The 19,328-nt window shown below is 38.4% G+C and overlaps 1 protein-coding gene and 1 long non-coding RNA gene across 5 annotated transcripts in view; one reads left to right on the forward strand and one right to left on the reverse strand.

The window, feature by feature from the left end:
• The window catches only part of LOC103561977 (uncharacterized), a 266,670-nt gene that overhangs the window by 12,189 nt on the left and 235,153 nt on the right, over window positions 1-19,328 (forward strand). The window lies entirely within an intron of this gene.
• Window positions 3,119-19,328, reverse strand: part of SPMIP4 (sperm microtubule inner protein 4) — a 49,610-nt gene continuing 33,400 nt past the window's right edge. The window contains exons 7-10 of the mRNA XM_008536869.2: window positions 18,640-18,728; window positions 7,777-7,951; window positions 7,394-7,485; window positions 3,119-4,007 (exon numbers count right to left, since the gene is read on the reverse strand). Coding sequence (XP_008535091.1) covers window positions 3,189-4,007; window positions 7,394-7,485; window positions 7,777-7,951; window positions 18,640-18,728 — 1,175 coding nt within the window. The 3' untranslated portion in view covers window positions 3,119-3,188. The remainder of the gene's footprint in view (window positions 4,008-7,393; window positions 7,486-7,776; window positions 7,952-18,639; window positions 18,729-19,328) is intronic.

Raw genomic sequence — 19,328 nt, forward strand, 5'->3', positions numbered from 1 at the left:
TGAATGAAGCACATCTAACAAACATTTCCTCTGTAAGGCACATCAAAGACTTCTTGCAGTTAGGAACACTAAACAGCACTTCAGTACTACACTTGGGGGTCATTTTAAACAGCAAAATAACCAAAAAAGGACACAAAAATGTGAAAAAAGTTGCATGAATTAGACTGCGAAAACGACGTTTTGTTTATAGTATGAGAGCTGAAACAAGGCAGTGTGTGGTCTTGTCCAACCTCAGCGGGGACCGTTCTCTCCTGGAGCGCTGATGTCTGTCAGTTTTCTGGTGGCCTAGTGGGGAAGGGAGCTGCACCTCTCAGCACAGAGGAGTCAGTATTTATAAGATCACTGTGCTGGTTGCTCTCTTCTTGCCAGTCTAGATCTGTTTTTCACCTTTCTTTGCCTTAGGACATTGGTATCTAAGGATTGCATCACTTGAGCCCCTTGCTCTCTACCTTCTGGTTGGGTTGTCCAGTGGGAGGCACTGGAGCACAGGGCCTTTCCCTTTCCTGAAGGGTTGGGAGTGGGAAGATTTCTTGCTACTGCTAGTTCCTGGGTGCCCCACTATTGGAGGTTCCCTTAACCCTGCCCACATCTTTGTAAATAGTCCCTTCACTAAACTCCCCTTAGTGATAGACTTTTAGGGTCGGTTTCCTGCTGGGACCCCGATTGATACAAGTACTTATTCCCCCTGTTTTCAGAATGGATCCAGTTCTCCATACCAGACATCCTGTTTTACTTTTCTTCGGAAAATAATCCTCCAGACTTCTCACGGTGAAGGAGGGCCCTTGTCTAGCTCTGTGGTGGAGGGGGGTGGGGGCAGGGGCAGGCGGAGGACCTAGGGAACCAATTGTGTCTTAGCTTTCACTCAGTCTTCCTTAATTTAGCAACTCCCACCCCTACCTCACCCCTGCCTTTATTCCCAGACCCAGATGCTCCTGGTACTGAGTTCCTGAGCCTTTTGAGGATTCTGCTGGTATAAATTGGATTGTTTTCCCCACTGCCAGTTATAGGGTTCTAGTGTCTTCAGCCAGTTAGGATCTATCTTTCATTGATCTCTTTTCCAAAATGTTCTCATGTCTCAGCTCCTATTCCCCTTACTGACCTGGCTAGTTTATGCTTTTGTATGTAGGATAAAACAAAAACAAAATACAATAAAAAACAAAACCAAAAAACTTCACTGTAGTTTTAATGTGCTTTTTAGAGTAAGTGAAATTAGATGCATGGATTTAATCTATCTTAATCTCGAAGGCTCCATAAATATTTTTCGAAATTGAGAGTACTTGAAGTGTAGGGATTCTCTGTCACCTGATAAGGCCAGATGCATTAGCCTTAACAACCAACAGAGTTAGGAGTAGGGCTGACATCCTCCTATGGGAGTTGAGGATGATGACTAAGATAAATGTCTGAAGAGGAGGCTGCACCGCTTCTGTGTAGAGGTGGAGGTAGTGAATACGCATAGTCAAAATGCAATTCTGTGCCCCTGCAACCCAGGGGAAAATGTACAATTAAAACCCCAAATTCCTACACTGCAGAGTTGCATCCTCCAAAGTTTGTTCTTTGGAGTTCTAGTCCGATGATATGCTCTATGATAAGGATCAAATTAGTTTGAGAAATGAGTATACTATATCCCCCTCACCTTGGACATTCCTAAATATGTTACATATTGAAGGCTCTGGAGAATCCTGTGATTGGTTTTGTTGCCCCCAGCTTTTGCCAATGTTATTTTACCATGTAACTTTTTGCTTCCCGTAATATCTAATATAACTAATATAACTAATGCTATAGAATAGAGTTGGAAAAAATTCCATAATTTTAGCCCAGAATAGTTGTAAAGAGGGTGAAACCAAATAACATGTTGATCATGAAACAAAAAAATTAAAAGAAAGAAATCTCAATGAAATTTTCATGGAAATTCCTCATGAACTTTCCCTGATAAACTAAGTCTAAAACATACCTCTTGGCGCATTAGTTGACTTGCATTTGGAGGTTAGCTAAACTCTTGGTGGACACCTTCTAAAAACGATGATATTTGGCTTTAGAATAATTGATAACAAGCTATCTGCTATGGTGTGAATGTTTGTGTCTCCCCAAAATTCATATGTTGAAATCCTAACCCCCAAGGTATTAGGAGGTGGAACTTTGGTTGGTGATTAGTTCACGAAGTCAGAGCTCTCATGAATGAGATGAGTGCCCTTATCAAAGAGGCCCCAGAGAGATCCTTCACCCTAACCATGTACGGTTACAGTGAGAAGTTGGCTGTCAATGAAGAAGTGGACCCTCACCAGACACCAAATCTGCTGGTGCCATGACCTTGGACTTCCCAGCCTCTGGAACTGTGAGAAATAAATGTTTGTTGTTTATAAGCCACCTAGTTTATGGCATTTTGTTATAGCAGCCCAAATAGAATAGACTAAGACACCATCCTTACTTGCAACAGTTAGAACTTACCAGTTACTAATTAAAGCCATTGCTAGATCTTCACAGTAAAATCATTCTTTTTGCATAAAAGAAATGGTTATGTTTCTCTATCAGAAGGTTAAAGGAAAAGAAACATCCAGTTTAGAATGCATGCATGCAGAGCACTTTGAGTTTCATCTTTTCTACTGACTTATTTTGTCCACGTTTATATAAAAGAACAGGGCCCACTTGTTTACTTTATTAAGGCGATGTAATTTGTAGAGCTGTCCATCCCTCAATGAACTGGGCCTTTGAGTTTTGTCTTTTGTACCTAATGTTATTTTGTACAAACATTTACATAAAGGGACAGTGTTCACATATTTGTTTCATTAGGGTACTATACTTTGTAGAGATATCTGTCAATTATTGGGCATTCAAGGTTTTTTTCAAATATTCATTTTTGTAAAATGATGATGTAAACTTTGTCATACATATTGTTTTTCATGATTTTGGAAAATTTTCTTGGAGTATAATTTGAAAATGAGATTAAAGACTATACATTTTTCTGGTTCTAATATTTTATTGCTAAATGGTTAAACTTTTCAATATGTCAGAACATATCCTTTTCTGGGTTCCTCTGACCAGATCCTAACTTAAATTCCTGAAAACATAAACCTCACTAACAAGGCGATTATGGTTCTCCTAGAAAACAGAGTCTGGCAACAAGGAGGAAATTCTGTTATATTTTTTCCTTTTTTGCAAGAGGCTGGGTTTTGAAGGGAAGGATGAATATCTCAATTATAGAAATAATAGGAATTATGGCCATAGAATTGGTGTTTCATCCCTGAATGCTCCTTATCCCTCAGGTCTTTGTGGTCTTCTTGAATTGACTTATGGAAACGTTTTTGTGCACCACTTTTGGAAAAAGAGTTCTTAAGCTCCAACAGGTCGGTCTGAGGCCTGGCCACTCCAGCTCTGGGAATCCAACCCACAATAGGTCTGATTTCTTCGTCGTTTTCCATGTTCAAGGTCAACTCTTCTTCTGGCTTACTTAAAAAATGTTCTAAATTGAAAGTTTCCAAGTCTGATTTACTTAAAATACCAGGCTTACTAAGGCTAATAGGATTTTGACACATAATATACTGGTTATGTACGGGAGGTTTAAAATGTTCATACTCAATGTAATGGTTTGGGTTACAGTAAGGTGGAGGTTGGGGTTTTAATGACAGCTGTCTCCAGTACAAATCTTCTGTCTTTTTAGTATCCGTGATTTTTGGAAATGGTTTTATGTCATAAATGTTAGTCAGATCTTTTGTTGGGTAGCAAGGTGGGAGTGCATAAGTAGATAGCAAGCTTTGTTCTTCCTTAATCTTATCTTCAATTTTCTGATTTTTATGGGTCACACCCGCTGGTGTGTTATTGCTAAGTGCCATCATTTCTGCAGAACTGGGTACAAAAGTATGAAAAGTACACAAAACTCTAGGGGTACAATCTGGACAGGAAGGTGGTCTTTGCTGGACAATAGCCTCCAGAGGACGTCGGTTCTGAATCAGTCGGGCAATTCGTCCTTCCAAGGGTATGGAAGGTTTTAAGACGGGATGGAATTTTTCTTGCTATAGTCGAGGGATAAAAAGGAAAAAAACAATTAATTAATAAATTTGGTATTGTAAGGATATTGCCACAACTGGCAGGTCAAAAGTCATATCCATTTTCATTGTCTGAGTAAACACAGGATGGGTGTAGGCGTGCACATTGCAATGTTCTTTGATATTTATTTATTTAAAGACATTGAAATTTGGGTCCTGATAACACGTTTTTCTCGTCTATTGGTTTTTGCTAATATGAAAAGGGCATATTTTAGTTGGCTGTAGAAAAATTCCTCTATGTTGGAACTCTTTGCTTTCCAACTTTCAAAGATATAAAAGAATCACTGGAACAAAATTTCTGCCCATCACCAACAGACGATGTTAACAGTTATGTGCAGTTATTTAGTCTCAGCCAAAGCCTCCTTTATTAGGCCAAGGCAAGTGTTCTTAAACCTTGGTGAATCAGAATAAGCTTTGGAGCTGGCAGAAAATGAGATTCCTCAGCTTGATCCTCGGAGATTGTGATTCAGAAGGTTTGCAGTGGAGCTTAGGAATCTGCTTTTTAACAACCATCTTGGGTGATGCTGAGGCCAGTGATGTGCTCTGCTTGGAGAAACATTGGTCTGAGGGGAGTTGTCATATCTCTGCTTCTTTTTGAGATGTTTTATAAATATTGTGAACTCAATCATGTCTGGTAACTGCAAAAGTAGTGAGTGAGTGTACATCTGTCTGTGGGGGAGTAGGAGGAAGAGCAGGTAGTTGATTTGGAAGGGGCATGAGGGAACTTTCTGTGATGATGGTAATATTCAATATTTTGATGGAGGTTTGGGTTACAAAGGTGTGTGTATGTTTCTGTCAAAACTCACTGAATGTACAGTTAATATTTGTGCAATTTCATTGAATGCATATTTTACCTTAAAAGAAAAAACTGCAAACAAACTGAACTCTGATGAATGATATGCATGCTGAATGTTTAGAGGTGAAGTATACCAATGTTTGGAATTTACTCTGAAATACATAAAAAATAATGAAATGTATTGATGGATGCTTGGATGGATGGAAAGATGGATAGATTATGTGGTAAAATAAGTATAGTTAATTGCTGATGGTAGAATCTAGGTGACGGGGATATGGGTGTTAACTGTAATATGTTTGAAAATTTTTATTTTATTTTTAATTTTTTCCGAGGAAGCCTATCCCTGAGCTAACATCTGTACCCATCTTTCTCTACTTTATATGTGGGATGCCTGCCACAGTATAGCTTGCCAAGTGGTGCTGGGATCCGAATTGGCGAACCCCAGGCTGCCAAAGCAGAACATGCAAACTTGACCACTGTACCACCAGACTGGCCCTGTTTGAAAATTTTTATAATATGTTGAAGAAAAAAATTAAAAAAGAATAGATGTATGATGATGGTAGAATTGATAGCAGAGATAATGAGAATAGTGAGAAAATAATAACTGTAGTTTGGAATTAGAAAACAAAATGAACTTAGGAATATCCTTTTGGAACTAATTTTTTCATGGTTGGAATTTCCATACTGTTATTAATAGATATGTTATAACCTTTAGTGAATCAGGTTTGAGTAGATACTATGAAAAAAAGAAAAAAAATCCCAGCTCTTTGAAATGCTTTGTTAAATTTGTCATAAACATAAAAGTATAGGGTGTATTATATCTTACTTTGACAGTATCCTTTTATGCAAGAAGCAGTTTTTAGTACCTTTATTTTATTGTACTACAACAAAATGGCCAGCCCTGGTGGTCTAGTGGTTAAGATTTGGTGCTCTCACCTCAAGGCCCAGACTCATTTTCTGGTTAGAGCACCATACCACCCATCTGTTAGTTGTCACACTATGGTGGCTGCATGTTGCTGTGATGCTGAAAGCTATGTCACCAGTATTTCAAATACCAGCAGGGTCACCCATGGTAGACAGGTTTCAGTGGAGCTTCCAGACTAAGACAGACTAGGAAGAAGGACCTGGCCACTCACTTCCAAAAAAATTGGCCATGAAAACCCTATGAATAGCAGCAGAGCATTGTTTGATACAGTGCCAGAAGGTGAGAGGATGAGTCAAAAAGACAAGGCAGGGTTCCGCTCTGCTGTACACAAGGTTAGAATTGACTAGGAGTTGGAATCAACTCAATGTCACTAACGACAAACAACAAAATATTTCTTACACGTGTTTACTTTACACATATTTATGTGTAATGTGACTTCTGAGAGTCTGTTATTTATGTTTTAGTCAGAAACCAGCAAGATTCACTGAAACTTTCTTTCAAACTTCCAACTATTTTCAGCATATTTTATCTTGTTAATAATAAAAATTTAGGTGTTGATTTACTTGCACAATAATTTTGCATATAATATACTTGACAAGCATCCTTTGTATAACTGTATATGTATTTCTTTGTAAAAATGATAAAGCTACTTCCTGAGGGGGTGAATCTTATAGGGTCCAATCTGTGGAAATCTAGACAGTTGCTGAACACACTTGACAATGTCAGAGTATACATACAGTCTTTTCTAGCCTTAGAGAATGCTTGTTGCAAGTGGAAAATAAAGAAAATTAAACACCCTTCGGTGAATGATAAAGCACAGTCTATGGAACTGCTTCTGATGTTAGGATTTTATATTGCCTTGGGAAATACTGAAGCGAATGTAAAATAAATGTGTTCAGTTCAGTCTAAAAAGAGTTAATACTGAAATATCTTACAGGTTTTTTATTTGTCTTTCCACAATTTACATCTTTGAAAATATTAATTTTGTTTTAAAAGCTTTGTATTTTTAGAGGATAAAATTTAGGCCCTCAAAAAACAACACAAATTATACTATTGGGTCATTTTATTTCATTTCCATAATAAGCCAACAGATTATAACTTCTGTCACTAAAGGGATTGATCATTTCTTTCAGGCCATTTCACATAATCAATTAAGAAATCCCCATGGATATTTGCAGAGAATTTATTGGCTTTTGATTGTAATTCAACCAACTCTCAATTATTGTAGATATCAGGAAGAAGCCTTTTTCTCTTCAAAAGCAGTGATAATGTACCAGATATACAAATATGCAGAGTCACAGAATTTATTAAGAATCTCATTAAATTACCAGGTAAGTGTTTGTAAACCAGTTCCTTTGTAAATTTTAGCAGCAGTAGCATAGTAGAAAATGTGCACAAAAAACAGCACTGTGAAGAGGAAAACAAACCTTGCTTGATCTTCAAAATAGTGGACGAGGAGTTCAAACCATTTCAAATTAATTTAGAATTAACTTCTAAAACGAATTAAATTATCCCTTTGCTGGCTTGGTCACCAATACTCATGAAGCAAACAAAAAGTGGGCAAAGCAGGAAGGAGCCCAACACCTGGACACTTTCCCCCTAAATAACTGAGAGTTGACTGCAATTACTTACAGGCTCTGGGTCAAATCCTATCTGTCCAGTTAACTCTGCTACCTCCTTTTCATGGTAATCATCCAGTTCAAGGGGGTTCATGGGCCCCAGACCTTAATGAAAATATCACATCTTATTATTTTGTTAGAGTAAATGAAGAATGGCACTTAAATGACCTTTTATAGAAAAACTTACCCATTCCCCTGTGATATAAGTAGAACCAATAAAATGAAAACCAACTTTACCTCCCAGTTACCCACTAAGAGAGACACACTACCCACTTTAATTCTATTAGTACTTATATTAGGAAACAAGGAAAAAATATTAGAAGATGAAAGCTTATAACAGCATTTGTTAAATATTCCAATTTTGTTGTTTTTACTTGTGTTAAAATGAATTCATACCTGTAAAATCATGAGTGTATGAAGTGATCCAGTGGCACCTCTCAAGGTTTCTTTGTATGTTGGCTTCTTTTAGAGAGCAAATAGGGTCCCACGAACTTAAAGAAGTGTTAGGAGCGAAGGTTTTAGGAGGTTTTGGGTAGAATACTGGTTTATTTTTCCCAACACATTTAGGAAACTAGAATATGAACATAAAAGATAATTGCTGTTAATGTCATCTAGTAGCATAAGGGCTGATGCACTATCTAGCAGGAAGGGGGGAAAGAAAATTCTAGGCTAAAGTCAGATACATATTTTTTCTTTATTAATTACTAATATTCTACAACTGTAACTGTATTTAGAGGTAAGCACAATGTTTTGTCAAAGGAATGGTGAGGTCTTTTCTAAAAATCTTTTGCTTTAGCAGGGACTCAGTGTACACTGACGAAATGTCCCTAGAAATACTCTACCCCCAGTGAAATTTTATTAGAGATGTAAAGGTCTCTCAGGTGCTCCTTTGGCTAAGTTTAGCTAAAATTGTCTGCCCCCAATTCTCTCTCCTTGCCTGAAATGACACCATTTGATATCTTTTATGAATTTCTGTTGAAGGTTAAGTCACTCAAATTCATTAAAATTTTTCATTCTGTAGACATAACTGCTTACCATGGAGTTTTATTTTGTATTTTCAAAAGGAAGTATGCACGTAAAAGTGAATCAATGAGCGAGTTTCATTGCAGCCTTTTTTGGTTACTTAGCAATTCACTTTTTATCAGATTGATGACACTCAAATATTTACTGAGCACCTATATGTGCAAGGTAATGGCAGGAAACAAGGATGGATCAGAAACAAATCTTGCCATCCAGGAGTGAATTGACTAGAAGGGGAGATAAGGCTTGAACACAAATGACTATAAGATGAAAAGTAACTCTTTGTTATAAAAGAGGTTAAGACAGGGGCTGGCCTGGTGGCATACTGGTTAAGTTTGCGTGCTCTGCTTCGGTGGCTCGGGGTTTGCAGGTTCAGATCCTGGGCATGGACCTAGGACTGCTCGTCAAACCACGCTGTGACGGCATCCCATATACAAAATAGAGGAAGATCGGCACAGATGTTGGCTCAGAGACACTATTGCTCAAGCAAAAAGAGGAAAATTGGCAACAGATGTTAGCTCAGGGCCAATCTTCCTCACACACACACACACACACGCACACACACAAACCAAAAAGAGGTTAAGACAAAATTATTTGGAAGTTCAGAAGAGGGAGAGATTGATTCCAGCTGAACAGGGAAGTAGGGCTGGGAGTGGAGATGGAGGGGGGAGACAAGAGGCCATGTATGTCATACCACAGAAAGTAGGCCTTGAATGACTTGCAGAGGTGGGGAGGCTAAAGGAACAGCAAGAGCAGGGGTATGGATGGTGGTGGAAAGTATGGAATTAACATTTCTTGAACACTATGCAGTTGTTGCCCTCACAGCCAGGCCCATTCTTAACATTTGCAGGTCCTGGGGCTAGAGTACAAATGGAAGCCCACCTTCCATTAGTCTAAAGAGTTTAATTTATAAAGCAAGCAAATAAACTGTTAAATAAAAGATGTTCTGTTCTCCTACCTTGACAAAATATCTTTGTAACCACCTGGAACACCAGGTCCAGATTTAGACTTCTTAGACTATCCTGAGTTCTACACTGGGACATGGTGGTTCAGGAAGAGCCTGAAGCTGGCGTCTGGCCTCAGCACCCTTTACTGCTTTCTTCCTACCTCCAGTTCCATCCCAGGCTATGAAGTGCCTTGAATATGAGGGTACCCTAGCTTTCAAGTTCAAGCTCCATATACCTATTACCTCCGCTTCCAGCAAACAGCCATCTCCTTGCCATCCCTTTGGCCTAGAGGTAGATACTAGCTTGACAGCACTGTCAGCCCCTGGGAGGATGGACCTGAAGAAGAGACCCCAGGAATGCCCTGGAACTAGGTTCAAAGCCATTTTGTCAGGGAATTCTGTGGTCCAACATCAGTCTGGGGTGGGAGACAGGCAAGCATGGGCTCTAGATGGCCATATCCTCTTGTCCCCATAAACCCCCTGCCCCAAAGGGAGGGCACAGGCAGAGGAAGGCCAGAGCTGGGCCCTCTAAAGCATGGGGCACTCTAAAGTTCCTGGGCCCAAGGTGAGGCTGCTCACAGCAACCCTTCGAGGTTGGAGTGATCCCCATTTATATATACAGAGGAGTCATGGTAAAAGGCACTTGGAAATCTGTCTCAAGAAGTACAAAATAACCACCCCTATCAATCTTTAACAAATATGTGGCTTGCTGATTCAGGGCTAAAGAAAGCCCTCTTTGTTCTCCTTGTCTTTATCATGATTTGCAAAGCCAGCTTACTTAGAAATAAGGACTTTTTTCAAAGATTATTCTGAGGGGCTGGCTTAATCTTGTGTCTTACTCTGGTTTAACAGCAGTGATTACTGAAATGCAATCAAGGGCACAAAGGAAGAAAATAGGGAATGTGAAATTTTACTGTAAACTGTGGTGTCTTGAGGAGAGTTTAAAGAGTCAGGAAACATTTTTTTTATTGAGTTAATTACAGGTTAGAATCTTGTGAAATTTCAGTTGTACATTAATGTTTGTCATTCGTGTTGTAGGTGCACCACTTCACCCTTTCTGCCCATCCTCCACCCCACCTTTCCCCTGGTATCCACTAAACTGTTCTCTTAGTCCACATTTTTAAATTCCTCATATGAGTGGAGTCATACAGAGATTATCCTTCTCTAACTGGCTTATTTCACTTAACATAATTCCCTCAAGGTCCATCCATGTTATTGCAAATGGAATGATTTTGTTCTGTTTTACAGCTGAGTAGTATTCCATTGTATATATATACACATCTTCTTTATCCATTCATCTGTTGATGGGCACTTAGGTTGCTTCCACGTCTTGGCTATTGTAAATAATGCTGCAATGAACATTGGGGTACATAGGACTTTTGGGATTGCTGACTTCAAGCTCTTTGGATAGATACCCAGTAGTGGGATGGCTGGATCGTATGGTAGTTCTATTTTTAATTTTTTGAGGAATCTCCATACTGTTTTCCATAGTGGCTGCACCAGTTTGCATTCCCACCAGCAGTGTATGAGGGTTCCTTTTTCTCCACAACCTCTCCAACATTTGTTACTATTAGTTTTAGATATTTTTGTCATTCTAATGGGCGTAAGGTGATATCTTAGTGTAGTTTTGATTTGCATTTCCCTGATGATCAGCGATGATGAGCATCTTTTCATGTGCCTATTGGCCATCCATATATCTTCTTTGGAGAAATGTCTTTTCATGTCTCCAGCCCATTTTTTGATTGGGTTGTTTGATTTTTTGTTGTTGAGTTGTGAGAGTTCTTTATATATTATGGATATTAAGCCTTTGTCAGATATATAACTTGCAAATATTTTTTCCCAGTTAGTGGGTTGTTTTCTTGTTTCAATCCTGTTTTCATTTGCCTTGAAGAAGCTCTTTAGTCTGATGAAGTCCCATTTGTTTATTCTTTCTATTGCTTCCCTTCTCTGAGAAGACATGGTGTCTGAAAAGATCCTTTTAATACTGATGTCAAAGAGTGTACTGCCTATGTTTTCTTCTAGAAGCCTGATGGTTTCAGGTCTCACCTTTAGGTCTTTGATCCATTTTGAGTTTATTTTGGTGAACGGTGAAAAAGAATGGTCAATTTTCATTCTTTTACATCTGGCTTTCCAGTTTTCCCAGCACAATTTGTTGAAAAGACTTTCTTTTCTCCATTGTATGCCCTCAGCTCCTTTGTCGAAGATAAGCTGTCCATAGATGTGTGGTTTTATTTCTGGGTTTTCAATTTTGTTCCATTGATCTGTGCACCTGTTTTTGTACCAGTACCATGCTGTTTTGATTACTGTAGCTTTGTAGTATGTTTTGAAGTCAGGGATTGTGATGCCTCCCGTTTTGTTCTTTTTTCTCAGGATTGCTTTAGAAATTCAGGGTCTTTTGTTGCCCCATATGAATTTTAGGATTGTTTGTTCTAATTCTGTAAAGAATGTCATTGGGATTTTGATTGGGATGGCATTGAATCTGTAGATTGCTTTAGGTAGAATGAACATTTTAACTATGTTTATTCTTCCAATCCATGTACATGGAATGTCTTTCCATCTCCTTACGTCGTCATCCAATTCTCTCAGAAAGGCCTTGTAATTTTCATTATATAGGTCCTTCACTTCCTTAGTTAAATTTACCCCGAGGTATTTTATTCTTTTTGTTGCAATTGTGAATGGTATTGTGTTCTTAAGATCTTTTTCTGTTAGTTCATTATTAGAATATAGAAATGCTACTGATTTATGCAAATTGATTTTGTACCCTGCAACTTTGCTGTAGTTGTTGATTACTTCTAAGAGTTTTCCAATGGATTCTTTGGGGTTTTCTATATATAAGATCATGTCGTCTGCAAACAGTGAGAGTTTCACTTCTTTCCTCCCTATTTGGATTCCTTTTATTCCTTTTTCTTGCCTGATTGCTCTGGCCAGGACCTCCAGTACTATGTTATATAAGAGTGGTGATAGAGGGCATCCTTGTCTCATTCCTGTTTTCAGGGCGATGGTGTTCAGTTTTTCCCCATTGAGTATGATGTTGGCTATGGGTTTGTCATATATGGCCTTTCTTATGTTGAGGTAGTTTCCTTCTATGCCCATTTTGTTCAGAGTTTTTATCATAAATGGCTGTTGGATCTTGTCAAATGCCTTCTCTGCATCTATTGAGATGATCATGTGGTTTTTATTCCTCAGTTTGTTGATATGGTGTATCACGTTGATTGATTTGCGGATGTTGAACCATCCCTGTGTCCCTGGTATGAATCCCACTTGATCATGATGTATGATCCTTTTGATGAATTGCCGAATTCTGGTTGCCAAAATTTTGTTTAGAATTTTTGCATCTATGTTCATCAGTGATATTGGCCTGTAGTTCTCTTTTTTCGTGGTGTCCTTGTCAGGTTTTGGTATCAGCGTGATGTTGGCCTCATAGAATGTGTTAGGAAGTATTCCATCCTCCCTAATTTTTTGGAATAGCTTGAAAAGGATAGGTATTAAATCCTCTCTGAAAGTTTGGTAGAATTCCCCAGGAAAGCCATCTGGTCCTGGGGTTTTATTCTTTGGGATGTTTTTGATTGCTGTTTCAATCTCTTTCCTTGTGATTGGTCTGTTCAAATTGTCTGCCTCTTCTTGAATGAGCTTTGGGAGATTGTAGGAGTCCAAGAATTTATCCATTTCCTCTAGCTTATCCATTCTGTTGGCATATAGTTTTTTGTAGTATTCTCTTATAATCCGTTGTATTTCTGCAGAGTCTGTTGTTATTTCTCCTCTTTCATTTCTGATTTTGTTTATTTGAGCTTTCTCCCCTTTTTTCTTTGTAAGTCTGGCTAGGGGTTTGTCAATTTTATTTATCTTCTCAAAGAACCAGCTCTTTGTTTCATTGATCTTTTCTACTGCCTTTTTCGTTTAAATAGTATTTATTTCTGCTCTGATTTTTATTATTTCTCTCCTTCTGTTGACTTTGGGCTTTCTTTTTTCTTTTTTCTCTAGTTCAGTTAGGTGTAGTTTAAGATTGTTGATTTGGGATGTTTCTTGTTTGTTAAGATGTGCCTGTATTGCAATGATTTTTCCTCTTAATACAGTTTTTGCTGTATCCCATATGAGTTGGTATGGCATGTTATCATTTTCATTTGTTTCCAGGTATTTTTTGATTTCTTCTTTAATTTCTTCAATGATCCATTGCTTGTTCAGTAGTGTGTTGTTTAGTCTCCACATCTTTGTGCCTTTCTCAGCTTTTTTCTTGTAATTAATTTCTAGTCTTATAGCATTATGATCAGAGAAGATGCTTGTTAATATTTCAATTTTTTTAAATTTGTAGAGGCTTGCCATGTTTCCCAACATATGGTCTATCCTTGAGAATGTTCCATGTGCACTTGAGAAGAATGTGTATTCAGCTGTTTTAGGATGAAGTGATCTATATATGTCTATTAAGTCCAATTGTTTTAGTTTTTCATTTAGCTCCACTATTTCCTTGTTGATTTTCTGTCTGGATGATCTGTCAATTGATGTGAGTGGGGTGTTGAGGTCCCCTACTATTATTGTATTGTCAGGAAACATTTGAGAGTGGAGAGCTGGCCAATTTCCAGTATGTTAAGGTGACGTTATTCTGAGAGGATAGCGAGAGAGGGCCTGCTGGTGGTCAGTCACTCAGTAGGTATTCATTGGTTAAATGTACTGTTAACAGGGTAAAGCTTGTATCTGAGTGGGAGGTAAGTGCAAGGCAGGAAGGAATTCCAGTTCCTGAAATGTTACTATCTAGGCAGACACTTGAGTCTACAAAGGAGTAATGTTGTGAATTTGGAATACATTCTCAGAGGAATAGTGCTATATAAACTGTAGTTACATTCCCAGCCTAGACCGTAAAATCTATGTAACTATAAGTTATTTAATAAACATTTACTGAATACCTATTGCATGCAAATCTGTGCAAGGTTCTAAGGTCTCTGTACTCAGCATCAAAACTCCATAAGTTGCCATAAGATAACAGAAATTAATACTGTTGTAACAAATCAAAGCAAAAAAATTAAATATAGTTTTTTGTTTTGTTTTAGTCTTGAATGATGGGCTTAACCATGTTTAATAGGGGAGCAAGAAAAGGTTTATTGTGGAGACCACTTTACCCTTTGGAGATTTAGTACTGGGGACACTGGCTCTCTATTAAATCGTATTTCACTTAATTCTCTTGTATCAGCACCATTTTTGCATTAAGAAGTTATGATTAGGAACTTTTTTTATTTACATATGAAATGGAGAGGGGGAGAGAGAAAGAGAAAAAAAGAAAGAGAGGGAGAGAGCACGCCACAACGTAGATAAGAGACCTGGCAGGAATTTTATTTTTTTGGTATGTAGTTAAGACTTTGGAGAAGAGACAGTTGAAGGGAGAAGAAGATGCATAATGGGAAAAAAGGGCTGCCTGGGACAGAATGGAGGAAACGTGGAGGGTACAAGACCCATGGGGAACATGAGTGGTAGGGAAGAGAGAGTGTGCCAGTTTGTTCCCATTCTGCATACCCTGGTTGTTGCTGGAGATAGGCAGGTAGGAGGGTAGGGCTCAGGGTGGTGATGGCAGCAATGGAGAGGTGCACTGTGGGCAACCAGTTACTTGACAAGATGACTCATTTCTAAGGGAAGTGCCTGTGTGGTTGCTAAATTCATTATGGTTATATGAGGATGAGTGTGGATTATGGCTGCTTTTGTGGAGAGACAGAACTGTCCTAAGACTGAGGCATGTATCTCCAAGAGCAGGATGAGCATTTTAGATTAGAAAGATGACAGAGGGTTGAAGAAGGAAAACCAAACTCCTTTGTAAGGGTGATGATACGAGTAAGTGCTCTTACCAAGGGAAGCCAAAGGTCTTCCCAAATATTTACAGTTAAAGGAAATTGGGTAGTAGGCTCAGGTTTTGAAAATGGTTTGTTAAAATATTTCAAATAGTTCAAGGTTAGGGAGGTTTATGGAACTTGACCTCTGTGCTTATCTCATCTTACTCAAAGATAATTAAAGGTAGATTTCATCCTAAAGAATATTTTTGTATTGCAAAAGCTAAGGCTAGATGCTTGAGTTTTGAGAAACAGAAAGGACAAAAGTCTTTAGCCACATGAGCAAGTGATGACAAAAACAGCCCAGAAGAATCAAATATTATAACCTATTTGCCAATTATAAAAGGAAGTGGAATGTTCTGGTTGGCTTGGTAATGGGTGGAAATGGCCAGTGAGAAGAGATCACAGAGGGAAGAGAGTGATGGCAGGAGAGGCGCTGGCTAGAATGCAGTGGTCAGTAAGGCCTCTGGTGGGGAAAACTGAGCCAGGTCAAGGAGACAAAAAGGTAGGGCAGCTCTGGGGACTGGGTGGGAAAGAGGGACCTAGATTTCTTGGCTCCAGAAGACACAGGCTTCAAATACATGTAATGTAAAAGGATGAGGGCAAAATGACATTTATAATAGTCTGTTAAAATTAAGCCCCAGCACTTAATTTTTAAAAGGTTAAAAATACTCTTTTATTTAGAATGTTCTCTTTTCCAAGACTACCTATTTCTTACTGTTGCTAGGTCAACAAAATGTTATAATCATTGGAATAATAATACTGACAGCAGCTAACATTTATTATGAGCTTACTATCTGCTAATATGGTGCCAAGTGCTTTTACATGCATTTCATTCTCAAGAGAACCCTATCAGGTGGATTTTCTTATTATTCCTGTTTTATTTAAGAGGAAACTGAGGTATTGCAGGGTTAAGTATATTATGCAGGGTCATACAGCTGGTAAGTTTTAGAGCCAGGAGTTGAGCTACTTTAAAATTCACACTCTTTACTACGCTCTTAAACAACTGAGCTAACCGGCCACCTACACTCTTTACCAATGTGTTAAACATACTTTCTTATTGGCTTGGATGGAAAATACTAAAATATGGCTCCTAGAGTTTTCTTTTTTACATCTAGGAGACACATTCTTGGAACTCTTCTCAAGTTGTTGGTGTCTCTCCTTTTCCTCCCACTGGGCATAGGGTGGAGTAGGAGGAGAGAGAAAACTGTTAGCCCATAAATGTAAGTTACAAGTTCTTGAACAAGGCATTCTTGCCATGAGTTCCACCCTCAGGGAATGATGACTACACTTATGATGTGGGTGGGGTACAGCCTAGGAACTGAGATTTCTAAAAGCACTCCAGGTGACTCTAATGTGTAGCTGAGGTTGAGAACCACTGCTGCAGCAATGGGAAAGAGAAATACTATTAAAAAATCCTCCTTTAACAAAAATAGAATATTGCAGATAAAGTTGAAGACTCTTTGACCACTTCCTCCAGTTAAGGGTGAAAGGCAGGGGAGGACAAGTACAGGGTATGATCCTAAAGGGAAAAAAACAGATGAGTCATCAGGTACACTCATCAAACTCATTATCAATTTTATTTTTATTTCTTCATCCAGGGAAGTGCATAACTTGATTAGGATTAGGGAGAGCCAGAAGAATGACTGCAAGTTTGAAAATTAAGATCAGTTAGAACAGGTTAAGAAAGTGGGATTACCCATTAGAAGAGGAGTCAGATCAGTCAAAAATACTTATGTACAAAGTGCTGTGGGGACTATACATATTATAAAATATTCTGTTTTAAAAGAGCTTGTAATTTATTTGATGAGATACAAAATACATGTGAAAAGTTATTGGTTGAAGTAAGTGTTGTAGAAAGTAAGAAGAAGGAGAAATCACTTCTGTTGGAGTAATAATGCTTTAGAAATTATGGTGCTTTCTATTTTTCAAAGTGCTCTCATATCTTTCATATGATCCTTATATCCTGTGAAGTCTTTAGGACAGATTTTACTGAAAGTATACCAATAAATTTTATTAATTAAGGCTCAGAAAAGAGAAACAATATTCCTTAAATCAGTTGGAGAACAATTACAGATATAGGACTGACTAGAACATAGGTCTCTTACTTTGGGTCTCTTTCTACTATGCAACAGAAACAATGAGAATTGAGCTGAGCCTTGAAGAATGAGCAAGTCTTAGATGGGTAGGTAGGCTTTGAGAGGAGAGCACTCCAGGAATAGGAAATGGCCATGAACCTGCTGGAGGACCAGCCAGTGGAGCCAGGCTGTAGGAAGGAAGTAAGGCCAGATCCTGAAGGGTCCTTGTAGCTCAGTTAAAGCATTGGGATTTACACTTAGGTAAAGGGGTGCTAGTCAAGCTTGTTGCAAAGGGGTGTGACATGAAGACAGCAGCATTTTAATGGGTAGGTAGAAATGAGGGACATTGAAAGAAGAAACTAAACTACAGAGCTGGAGACTGGCTATTAGAACACATAATGATGGGATGGCCTTTAGAATAACTTCTCATATTTCTGAGTTGCTTACATACAGATTTTGCTTGAAAGAATGAAAGAGAGCCAGTAAAACAGACGATTCTTTAAGGATTTTTCTTATAACTTTACCAAAAAACCCCAGGAAATCGCTTACTTCATAGATGACTGTGTGACATTGCAGTAACCATGCTCTAGCCTGCCACAATGGTCTTCCCAAGTAAAATTCAAATATTTCCAGCCTTCCATAATTATTTCTTGCCTACCTCATGGATCGTTAGACGCAAGGAGATAATATATGGAAAACGGCACTGTCTCTCACAAATTAACTGGCCAATGAATGTTAGCTATTATTATTTTCAAATGTCTAGATGTTTTCCTTCATGATTTAAAACTTTCTCTTTTTACCCACATGGAGTCATGGTACAGAGGTTATGAGCAGGAACTGGAGTCTCACAAGCCTGAGTTCTATGATCATGAGATAGTCACAAACTCTCTGAGCCTCAGTTTTCTCATCTATAAAATGGGAATGATGATACTGACCTTTTGAGGTTATTGTAGGGGTTAAATGACATATCAAAAATGGTTAGTGTGTATCAATTTCTCAATAAACAGTGGGTATTTTATTTTATTTTTGATTCTACACAACATAACGGTTGGGACAATACATTGCCAATCTTTCTGAGAGTCTCCCATTTACTCTGTATTTCGAGTTACTTGATATATTATGAATCATGAGACTAGAGTTGGGGGATATGCAGTGAGTGAAGTACAGTCCTCCAACACCTTCTTTCGGGGGGAAACCGTTTTTTGGTAACTGGGAAAATGTTACCTCACTGCCAAAAGTATATACGAAATCAGCTAAGAAAACAAAGAAATGTGAATCATGGTCAAAATCTCAAATTTTTCACCCAGATAGAAAAGGAATACAATCCGTCTTTTGGATTTTTATAAATGTATAGAGTAAAAACATTTTTTACTTTGTTTTAACACACATTTTAAAAGATACTTACATCATAATATACACCCTGGCCTGGCCAAATCAAGGCTTTCTTCTTTGAATCCATGGGAAAATCAAGCAGTTCATATCTGTAAGGATTCCCTGAAATTTTTAAGAAAAGCACTGTTATCCTGAATGTACAAGAAAAGCCTTCTAATTAATGGGATTTATGGGTGAAATAAATAGAAACAAGATAATAGGAGGTAGAGAGGAATGCAGGTGCATTAGGAATGCCTAAATATCAAGAAATGGAGTTAGTACTTGCTTACCAAAAAGGTATTGAAAGAGAACATTTTCTTTTCTTTTGGAGGAAGATTAGCCCTAAGCTAACTGCTGCCAATCCTCCTCTTTTTGCTGAGGAAGACTGGCCCTGAGCTAACATCCGTGCCCATCTTCCTCTACTTTATATGTGGGACGCCTGCCACAGCATGGCTTGCCAAGTGATGCCATGTCTGCACCCAGGATCCGAACCGGCGAACCCCGGGCTGCCAAAGCGGAACGAGTGCACTTAACCACTGCACCACTGGGCCAACCCCAAAAGAGAACATTTTAAAGAATACAGCTTCTTAGGTATTGGTAGTAGTTTGATAAGCTTTACCAAACACAGTATGGCTTACCCTGGTCCCATGCTAAGTTGCACGTTAAAGAATGCTCTGAATTACCCATATGTAATAAGAACAAAGGCTGGCATTTATTGAACAT

Source organism: Equus przewalskii, chromosome 4 (genome assembly GCF_037783145.1).
Source record: "Equus przewalskii isolate Varuska chromosome 4, EquPr2, whole genome shotgun sequence".
Classification (NCBI taxonomy): domain Eukaryota; kingdom Metazoa; phylum Chordata; class Mammalia; order Perissodactyla; family Equidae; genus Equus; species Equus przewalskii.